The sequence below is a fragment of the Petaurus breviceps genome, unplaced genomic scaffold (genome assembly GCF_028583685.1).
Source record: "Petaurus breviceps papuanus isolate PSGF00001 unplaced genomic scaffold, PetGlider_PUasm1.0 37, whole genome shotgun sequence".
Classification (NCBI taxonomy): Eukaryota; Metazoa; Chordata; class Mammalia; order Diprotodontia; family Petauridae; genus Petaurus; species Petaurus breviceps.
Genome location: NW_027186296.1, coordinates 46,544,897 through 46,555,969, shown reverse-complemented (window position 1 = coordinate 46,555,969; position 11,073 = coordinate 46,544,897). Strand labels below are relative to the sequence as shown.

The 11,073-nt window shown below is 41.6% G+C and overlaps 1 protein-coding gene and 1 long non-coding RNA gene across 2 annotated transcripts in view; one reads left to right on the top strand and one right to left on the bottom strand.

Moving 5' to 3' along the window:
* The window catches only part of LOC138169183 (uncharacterized), a 17,949-nt gene extending 13,865 nt beyond the window's left edge, over positions 1 to 4,084 (bottom strand). The window contains exon 1 of the long non-coding RNA XR_011170286.1: positions 1,263 to 4,084. This is a non-coding gene — a long non-coding RNA (uncharacterized lncRNA). The remainder of the gene's footprint in view (positions 1 to 1,262) is intronic.
* Positions 1 to 6,057, top strand: part of KLF13 (KLF transcription factor 13) — a 95,208-nt gene extending 89,151 nt beyond the window's left edge. Inside the window, exon 2 of the mRNA XM_069098408.1 lies at positions 4,273 to 6,057. Coding sequence (XP_068954509.1) covers positions 4,273 to 4,565 — 293 coding nt within the window. The 3' untranslated portion in view covers positions 4,566 to 6,057. The remainder of the gene's footprint in view (positions 1 to 4,272) is intronic.
* Positions 6,058 to 11,073: the final 5,016 nt, after the last annotated feature.

Here is an 11,073-nt window from a genome sequence, read left to right as displayed (position 1 = left end):
CTCTCTCTCTCTCTCTCTCTCTTTCTCTCTCTCTCTCTTTCTTTCTTTCTCTCTCTCTCCCTCTCTTTCTTTCTCTCTCTACCTCTCCCCACCTCTCCCTCCTCCTTCCTCTCCTTCCCTCCTTCTAGGAGAAGGGAAGAGAGTGTGAGAATTTGAAAACCCAGGGGGAAGAGGATAGGGAGAGGGAAAAAGATGAAAAAGGAGCTAGCAACACTAAGGAAAAATTTGATTCCCTTCACAATTTTGTTGCTGGCCACCTATTCTGTAAATAGAACTGGCTTTACTCCCAGTGGAAAGATGCCCCAACTCTATACCCAGTATCTGGCCTTGGATCCAGCCAGACACAGCTTGGGAGGGCAGCTTGGTCATGTTGCCAAATGCCCCAAGCCTTCTGTGGAAGGCATGGCCAAGCAGGTCATTTTGTCCCTGGTTTCTATTTCTGTTAGAACCCAGATCCCTATTCCCCTTTTTCCCCTACTTCCCCCTCCACATCAAAAGCACAGGTGGCTGCCCTGAAAACCAGGCTTCTAAAATTCCTGGGAGGCCTCAAAGCTTTTTCTACTGTTAACATTTTCAAAGGGGACACCCCAGGATCTCGAACTTTGTTTAAAGTATGATTAGCCCACATTGCCGAGTGCCAAAAGTGTCTCAGGCAGAACAAAATATACAATGTGGGTTGCATTTTTTAAATGCTTAAACAATCTTTTCCTTTTTTGGAATGTTATAAACATTCTTCCTTACCCTCATTCCTCAACCACCCACCACCTCCAAAGACATTACAGTTTTAAGGAGTGACCTTTGCCTCTTGCAGTAAGACTGTCTCTGAGTAAGTCTGATGATCTGATCCCCTTTAGCCTTGGAATCTTGTCAGGTAGCCATGGAAGTGCTGACCTAACCTTAATGCTTCTCAAGTTTCAGCCACTGGCTGCTGCTGTCCAAAAACATTTTGTTTTGACCCCAATCTTAAATGCTGCCTTCATTTAAAGCTCCCAACCCTCTGATTCAAGCCCAGGAAGATAAAATAGAGGAAATTCGTAGTAGTGTTGAAAGCAGGTTTGGAAGGGACACCCTGTACCTCACAGTGCTTACTCTTAAGCAAGAAAAAAACCATATGTGCTCTGTGTTCCCTGATAAGATTAGGCAATCAGTTCATCTCTCTCTGTCTCTGTCTCTCTGTCTCTGTCTGTCTCTCTCTGTCTCTCTCTCCTTCTCTCCCTCTCATTGCTTTACTGGCAGTAAGAAAGAACATTTATGTAACCTACCTGCACCACGAAGCCACATCCCCTTCCAAAGAAGAGCCAAGCCATTTCTTCACAGGAGCTGCATGCAGCTTTAACAGGCCCACGCCTTCATTAACAGAAGACAAAGGTTTGTCCCTGGCGTCAGGCCCACGTTCACCCTGACAGCAGGAGCTGCTGCCTGCCAAAGCAAAGTCCCGATGCTCTCGTCCAGAACATAGTGCTGCTTGGTGTTCAGGGAGGACGTGTACATGGCTCTATTTCTGGGAGCCTGTGTTCAGATTGAAAATTCAGGACTCACATGTTAGGAAGGAGCCATGTGGCATGATTGAAAGATCACATTCTTGGGAGGCCAGAGATCTAGAGTGTAGTCCCTACTTATAGGATCAAAGACTGAGGGTTGAAATGGATTTCAATTCTGCTACTAACTGGCTAGTTGACCAGTGCTCCTTGACCACAGGCAAGTCCCTTAACCTCTGGGCCTCTGTCTTCTTGTTTACCCTCTCTTTTGAAAACATGTAAAAAATGTTCATTAGAACACAAGCTTTTCTGGAGCTGAGATTGTTGTATACTTTGTATTTGTTATCTCCACTGCCTAATAGATTATCTGGAACACAGTAGGTGCTTAATAAATGCCTGTTGACTGGTCCAATAAATATGAAAACAAGAGAAACCTTGGTTCTGACTTGGTTTGCATAGGCCTAGGTACCATATTATCATGTAGTGACCACCATAGATAAACAAAAATAAGCTTCAAAGCTTCCCTCTCTACAGGAACTACATTGAGACTAATTTTGATCAGAAGAATTTTATGAAGTGCATAACTCAAGAAGAGATGGGCTTTAACAAGTGTGATGGACATAAGGAATATAGAGGCAGGAGAGAGGAAGACAGGACGATCTGGATGATTCAAAATAATAGCTTTAAGATTGACAAAGTGCTGCTCAAAGATTACAACAATCTTGAGCATTAGGTGCTACTATTCACATTTTACTGATAAGGCAGATAGAAGTTAAATGACTTGCCCAGTGTCACAAAGTTAGCAATAGTCTTGAGGCTGGATTGGAACTCAGGTCTATCCTGATGAGGTCAGGAAGCTCCTATTTAATATTCTAATTTGTAGAATATTACAGCTGAAATGAGTCTTATGTGTTTATCCAATCTAATGTCTTCCTTTTGCAGATGGGAAAACTGAGACCCAGAAAGGTTGTGTCTTGCCCATGATCTGAAAAGCTGGGGGATTGCATGTTCAGTATTCTTTCTACTCCCTGCCCATGTTCTACTAGTTTGATGGAGGTTTTTTTAGTCATTTTAGATTAGGTACTCTTCACCTGGGGTCTACCAGTTTGTATGCAGCCCATGAATAGATTTCAGAGGTTTTGGGAACTTGCATGGGGGAAAAACTGATATGTTTATTTTTGCTAACCACTAACTGAAATTTAGTATTTGCATCAGTTATGATTTTTTTTAAGTTTATTCTAAGAAGGGGTCCATGGGCTTCACCAGACTGCTAACGGGGTCCAGGACACAAAACGTTAAGAGCCTTTGTTCTAGAAACAAGACTATGTACACCACTACCACCTTTCTCCTCCCCCCCCCACATTTATTGACATCACAACAGATTGTGGGTGCTGCATCCTGCTGAAATTGTAGCCACAGCTTAGCATGTGAGCTTTCATGTATCATTTCCCTCTTCAGAAGGCCTGGTTAACACATGGAGATAAAACCTGGGACTGGTTAACAAGCTTGCTTCATTTAGTGGAGAGAGGGTTCATTAGATGCAGGATGGTAGCAGCCTTTGCCAATTGCACTTGGCTGGGTTTTAGCTGTCATAATACACTCCCTGAAAACTCGCCAGGCTGATAGTGTTCAGAGGCCTTGCTAAGTGTCCTCTTCTAGCAGGGGCCAATGCAAAAGCCTCTTTCCCCTTCCCAGATCCCATGGCTGTTAGAAGCCCCACCTCCAGAGCTAGAGGTAACTTAAGAGTACCCAGCTTTGCCTGGGGTAGTACCTGGTGAGTAGGGTGGCCTATGTGCTGTAGTAAGGGGGCAGCCAGAATCCCTCTTTATTTTCCATCTCTTCTCCACCAAACCACCATTTTTTGAGATTTATTCCTTGGAGTTCCAAGATCCAGTTCAAGGGACCTTTTTTTTTTTTTTTTAAAGCAATCGGAGTTAAGTAACTTGCTCAAGGTTACACTGCCAGTTATTTCTGGGTGTGGTGCTGAGTATCTGAGCCGGGATTTGATGCCCAGGTCATCCCGACACTGGAGCTGGTGCTCTTACTCCCTGTGCTACCTGGCGCCCCAAGGGACCTTCTTTTACATTCAAGTCCCCCTGGGAAGTTCCAAACTCCACTGTTATCAGTCACTGACCCTTTGGTTTGATTTAGAGGTATTGAGAACTTCCCAAGGGAAATTTGACAGTAGGGGCCTTGAGGAAATGAAAGTTTTGCTGAAAGCATGATTGACTCCCATCTCTTTTCGAATCCTTTATTTCCTTCAAGGCTCAGCTCAAGCATCACCTTCTGAGTCTTCACTGTTCTTCGCTAGTGCCTTCCCTCCCTATCGTTAAAGGCACATGTCTCCCTTGGCTAGATTGTAAGCCTCTGGAGGGCAGGGACTGTTTTACACCTAGCACAGAGCCTGTTCCTTAATAAATGCACATCTTATGATTAGGGGAACTTAGGGAGGGTAAGCCTGGGTAAGGTATACTAGTTGCAAGGGAAGGAAGTTTGGAAGGGCAAAAAGATACAGAAAAGGGAACTTGGGGAGGGGTGTAAAAGACAAGCTTTTATTTATATAGCATTTACATATCTTTACTTAATGAAAGGTACAGGTACTTATTTTATTAACAGTATTTACATAGCCTGGGAACATTGTTTTATCTCCTCCCCTAGACTCGATCACCTTCTGGTGAGGGGCTAACTTCGCTTAGAAGCCATCATTCTCCCCCCCCCCCCCCCCCCCCCAGTGCCTCGATGCCCCTTCAGGTGGGTGAAAGCTGCTCACGGTGTTATCTTCTCCTTCCTCTAGGCGAGAGACCCTTTGCCTGCAGCTGGCAGGACTGCAGTAAGAAATTTGCCCGGTCCGACGAGCTCGCCCGGCACTACCGCACCCACACAGGGGAGAAGAAATTCAGCTGCCCCATCTGTGAGAAGCGTTTCATGCGCAGTGACCACCTGACTAAACACGCCCGCCGCCACGCCAACTTCCACCCTAGCATGCTTCAGCGGCGAAGCGGGAGCAGCTCCAGGACGGGATCGGTCAGTGACTACAGCCGCTCGGACGCCAGCAGCCCCACCATCAGCCCCGCCAGCTCGCCCTGAATCTCCCTGGACTGGGCAGCCGCAAAAGCTTCCGTGCACTCTGTGGAGTCTGACCTGTTGCACACGTCTACAACTCTCTTGCTTGTTGCTGTTTAATTTTTTTTTTTTAAGTAGTTCAGTTATAGCTTGCAGTCTCGGCAAATACTTGTCGCCTCCTCCTGTGGGTGGCTGAACTAACCTTACCAATGGACGGATTGAATTCATTTCCTGTACCTAAATATTCCTTTTGTTTTATAGCCATATGCTTCTTGTTAACCTATATTTTTTTTAAAGAGAAAAACATTTTTTAAAAGCCAACAACAACAAAACTTTTCTTCACCTCAGGTGTCAAAGCAGATTTGTAAAAAAAAGAAGAAAAAAAAGAAAAAGAAATGAAAAAAATAAAAAATAAAAAAACACAAATTGCACAATAGAAACAACCATGTGATTAAAATTCAACTATGTTGAACTGTCCCCCACCCCCAACCCCCCACCCCTTCCCCTTTCTCAGGGATGGATATTTATGTTACACAATAAGTACAGTGAAGACACACCCTTACTGCAGCCTTACTTTGTAAATAGATTTGCACTCAGAAGTTTTCTGTTAGATTCTTTCACACACTGGGGAAAAAGACAGACAATAATAATGATACTGATAATAATAAAACAAGGACTGGAAGCTAGTGCTTGACTGGTCAGTTTCATAATGGAAATGCGTTCTTTGGGTTTCTGTTAACAACATGCAGGACCAAACTCCGAGGTCTGGGAGCTATAGCCTGTTTAGGAAAGCGCTGCTCTAGAGGGTCTTGCTTCCGGCTCTCCCTGCCCCACCCCCTCCCCCACTCCACTCCCTTACCCCCTGCTCGAAACCACCGGCCCATTGCTTCTGAGTGCTGAGTCTACAACCCTGGTTATTTCTTCAAGATGGGATCCCACTTCCAATTACAGAAACAAAAAGCAAAATTCTCCCCATTCAAGGTCCAAGTTGAAAGCCTTGCAGAGATCCCCCAAAGTGATGCCTTAAGCCTGATTAGCAAAGGGAAGAAAAGCCACAGCTATGCTAAGGGCCCCCCCCTTCTACTGAGAGATGGCATCACCCTCCCCAAAGAGGCAGCCTCTCCTATAGTATTCTTGACCCTGGGGACCCTTTTCTCCCAAGTGGTCCAGCTCTACGAATTCTCTCTCCACTGAATTAGCAGGAAATGCTAAAGCCCTATCAGAGACCAACTCCCCCCTCTTTTTCTTTTTTAATTTGAAGTGCTGAGGAAGCAGAATGTGTGGAAGAGTCCTCCGCTGGCCCCTCTTCCCCTGCCCCCACACGGAGTCTTACTAAGGTACTTACCTACTGCACCCATGGAAGCCACTGAGATACCGAACTTTCACAACACAGGAAGTTCCTTTACCCCCTTACAACATAACTGTGGTGAATGGTAAAAGCAAAAGGAACCTTTTATTATAATAACATGTACTCTGATTGGAAAAATAAAACATACATTTTTTTAAGTGTCAAAAAGTGTTATTAGCTCATCCATGGTTCAAAAATCTCCACTGATTCTTAAAACAGCTTCCATGTAAGAAAAGGGAATTTGAAAGGGTAAGTTTTAACTATTGGGGCATTTTATCAGGTGTGCAGGTATCTTGTGTGCCATGTATATGTATGTAGAATACACACATATAACCATGCACAATATACTGCACAATTTGTATTCTATTGCAAGAGACTGGAACATTGTGATTTGGAGACATTTTTTCATGGGTAAAGTGGACTGACCTATCAAAAATGCTGGCAGAACAAACTACAAACCCCACCCTGTCCTCCAACTTTACCCTCAAGGAACTGTGTAAAGCATTACAGGGATTTTTCTCCCTAGTCCTAAACTGCCACTTTGTGGGGGAGGGAGAGAGAGGAGGATCCATCCTTATATCCCCTAGGACCTTTTCCCACAGTGAGGGTCGGCCTCAATCAAAACTGATCTTTGGTGACCATCCCCACATCCCTTTTCCTTGACTGTATTCCCTGTTCACAACACCCCTTCTTCCTAACACCAGGACAAGTGATTTCTTCAAAAGTTATACCTAGTGTTGTAGAAATCCTCAACTTATGTTATTTTTCAGAACACATTTCACCTTTGCCCGGGAAGAAATGACCACCAACTTAAATGCAATGGCCAGAGTTATCAACAAGTCCTTTTGGTTCATCTGGGTTAGTTGAGGGAGTTTCTTGAACTGGGAGTGGGGGTGAGGGTGTTCTTTGGACCTCTATTTTGCATTTTAATTTCATATTACTATAAGAATGGAAATGTCATAGGGCATAGCATAGCAAAGAAATTACAACCAACCAACATATATAGATGTGTGTGTTTGTATACACACATAAACAGAGTACCCTGATCTGCTGTTTGTCATCAAGCAAATGCCTCCACATTCCAAAGGAGTTTCAATTCTCTCTCATTTTGCTGCTTTGCACTGTTCCAATTTGCCAGTTTCTAATTTTGTACTGTATGTTAACTGTGATAGGCTAATAATATGTTAGAGGTTTCTAAGTAGTGTAATAGGTACTTGGATTTAACAGTTGCATTGTTCATGTCTTGCACTGTTTCGGTTGTGTGGTGGGTGGCTACTTAAACCCAGGTTGAAGCAAAGCTTTCAGTCTTTAAATATGTACATATACACACATATATGTGCACATATGTGTATATATATGTGTGTGTGTGTATAGTTGTATAACTGTCACCTGGCTTCATTTTTGTTTAATTATTCTTATTCATTTAGGCTAGACCTTTTGGTTGAAAATAAAGGTCCAGTAATAGAAGGAATATGATGTGTTTGTAGAATAGCGAAAGATAAGCTTGGGAAATCATGGTGTATTCTACCCAACTGTTTATCTCAAAGGCTGTGGTCAGGTGTCCCTGAAGGGAAAATTTATCAAGTTTTCCAAAGTTCTTTCTGTGCTTTTCATAGAAATCTGATGTTTTGGATACATTTCAATATAAGGAATTCACATTCCAGACTTAGGGGTATTTATCCCAAAGTCTTTTGTTGTGGTGGTCACTGAAGTAGCTCCATGTGCAAGCAGAGAGGGAGATGAAGCCTTCAAGATTTTTTGCTTTTGTTTTTTCTGTGCCAAGTGCACATGCTTCTAAAGCCATACACAGAGGGGCCCATAAGTGATTTTTCTGGTTATTATCGTGTTGTGATAGCCGAGATGCTTTTTGGATCCCACATTTGCATATATAGGAAAAAATAATAATAAAGGGAACTCTTAGGATAATAAACTTGTTTGATTAGTGGTATAAGTGCTGGGTGAGGGAAAGAAGGAAGATTTGCTATTCCCAAAGAAAGCACTTTGTTTTGTTTTGATTTCATTGTAGGACCTGAATCTAGGGCCGTTCTGTCCACTAGATGGAAGGGCAATATTGCCTTAATATTGGATTCTACTGTATCATGGAAGCCTGAACACAATGAGGTGGTATTGGCTATTGCTGGGAAAGGAACCCAGTAGTGTCTTCACTGTCTTCATTCCTAAAGTGGTTTTGATTCCACTTGGTGAAATGAAATGGGGGTAATGCTCTAAAAGTAAGCAATCAGGGCTGTTGTTGATGTCTGAGACTATGGAACTACTGTTTGCTGGCAGGTTGCAGGGCCTAATTTCCATTGTCTCACCTTAAAATTTGGGAGATTTAAACTTTGTCTCGTTAACAAGATTTGGGCTATGGGCAAATAGGATTCTCCCATTTCACTAGAAGTAGGATTTGGAAGGCAGTTTGTGTGGCCTGTAGTATGTCTTTAACAAAAGGGAATGCAATTAAAAAATTAGAAAGCCTTATTAACTCGGGCCTCAGTTGAAAAAAAGAGCAAAGCCTTTGTTTATACAACAGGAAATTCACCTGAAACAAACAGCCATGTTTTGTTTTGTTTTTATTTTCCAGTCCAAAATATGTCTACTAGACATTTGGGAATTTTTTCACTTTTGTTGTGTTTGGGAGCCACCTCAGGTGTCTGTGGGTCTGGGTATTTATAAAGTGGACACCTTAAAATTGTCAAAAATGGAGACCACAGGAGACTTAAACTCCATCAAGGTGAGGTGGAATGAAGAATTTAAAGCGAGCTTTAAAGAATCTCAGCTGACTTTACCCAGACCAAAGTGGTGCTTATCCATATCTAAATATTTTTTCCCAACTAGACCTCCAAAACTTTGAAGTTCACCTCAAATTCCTAGACACTATAGAAAAATTTGTCTTATTTTCTGGGAAAACTAATTCCCTGAATGCTTCCTGAATCCTGAACAGCCATAAAGACGAAAACATGGATCGACACAATCATCATTATAAAGGGCTTTGAGATCGATCCTCTTTTTGAAAGGTGCTATGTAAATGCAAAGTATCAGATTACTCCAACGTGTAGTCTCTAATGTTAATCTTAAACTCCCAGAGTGGAGTGACTTCAGGCTTCCAAACAACATGGGGGACAGATACTGCATTTTGATATATTGCTCCCATGAGGATCTTGACATTGGTCAAACACATCAGAAGGCAGAATCTGATCCCTTCTCCAGTTCTTAGGAAAAACCTCTTGTCTGGTAAGCAGAGGCAGTGGAAATAGTTTGGTTTTATAGCTTTAAGCATCCACTAACAAATGGTTTTTGCCACCCCATCCGTGAAACTAAGGCTTAAGTTTGAAGGTATGGGGTGGGACATGGAATTAAGGATACAGTTCAAAAAGACTTTTTCCTGCTCTTTACTCTGAGACAGGAGGCAAGTATCACCACTCAATGCTATCCACTTCAACCCTCTGTCTCCAACAATAACAGCAACAATTCATGCCAGCTATTATAGCAATGCTGTCACAAGGGTGGGTAATGCATTTTGTGACTTCTCATTGATGGAACTTTGAGAGACTACTAGCCACTTATTGTTGTGGTAGAGCTATAAACTCACACCTAACCAGTTTGGTTGATTTGTTTCCATGGAATCCAGGCAGTTGTCCCAAAGAGTCAAGGTAAAAGGCCTTTATTTCTTGGTTACATTGCAACCAATAAGGAAGAACAGAAAAATGATAGAGATGACTTAGATCAGTGGTGTCAAACTCAAATAGAAAAATAGGAAAGAAGGGGACCATTAAACTGTACATAAAGATCCAGGGGGTGACGTGTCGACTTAAAAAACCATATACTAATATTATCTATGCTCTATTGTATTTTTATTTATTTTGTTAAATAGTTCCCAGTTACATTTTAATCTGGTTCATCACTGGACTGCATATTTGACACCTCTGACTTAGATCATCCTGTATGTTTTCCTATCCAAAGACTTAAATCGTACATATATATGTATATGCATTGTGTGTATATTACATGTACATATGTACATATATACATATAAATTGATATGAATCATTTTCCTGACACTGGGACCCACTGACACTGGATTTTAGTGGCTTGTCCTGGAGATATTCTAATGGATTTTTCTTCTGGTTTCTGTTAAGAAATCTAACTTACTATATTGATGGGCAACATAATCTAATTGAGAGAGGTAGCTATTTATTTTGTGGAGTACAAACTGAGGTTTCGTAGATGATTTGCTTTATTATTGTTTATATTCCATATTAGTATAAAGAGTTTTATTTGACAGGAGATTTGAATCTTGGGTCCATTCAAGTTAGAAATGCCAGATTGTATAAGTTTCCTTATTATCACCCCAAATTATCAGGCCATATTACTGTCTTCTCCAATATGGCTTTAAAATTTTTTAATTAAAATTTAAAAATAGACATCCTTCTCTATCCCTTATTGTGAAAGTAGTCTATGTAGTGTGTGTAGCTTTCTCACCCTATCTGCCCCACCCCCACTTCTTTCATTTCCATTTCATCTTGGAGGAGGTGTTAATGCCAGGAAAGCAAAGACAATGGTAAGAACTCTGCTTTCTGATTTGGAAATGAAATTTGCTAGATAAATTCTGAAGAATTCAAATCCTGCCTATTAAAATTTTCCCCTTTCTGCTCAGAACTTGAGAGACTTATTAGCCAACTTGCCTTTGAGCTACGTTTCAATCCCATATTACTCTGTGAAAGAAAGTGAATGGGATCATTTTTTCCAGGGCATGACACAGGCTAAGACTCTAGCTGGGGCTGGGATGGGAGTGAGGAGCTAAAGTCTAAAAATTTACTATTTTTGGTGCTTTTGAGAAGCTGGATTTTCCTTGCTTTCAGTCACTGTCACCTTGTACAGTCAAAAATGTATTTATGACCAAGGGTTTTGGTGGGAATGGGAACAAAAAACAGTGGGATTGTATTCATATGTATGGCAAAGGAGAAAGAATTTTCTTCCCATTTCCATCTGTAATTTTGTAAAATCAATTGGCATAGAGGTTCCCAGCCTCATGGAGTACAGTAGTCAGGAGAGGGCCTCTATTAAACATCTTATACTTGGTTCTGGGTTTGGGGTTAGGGAGTCACATCTTGATTCTGTGAGTGTATAGACAGCCTTATTTATGTATATATATATATATATATATATATATATATATATATA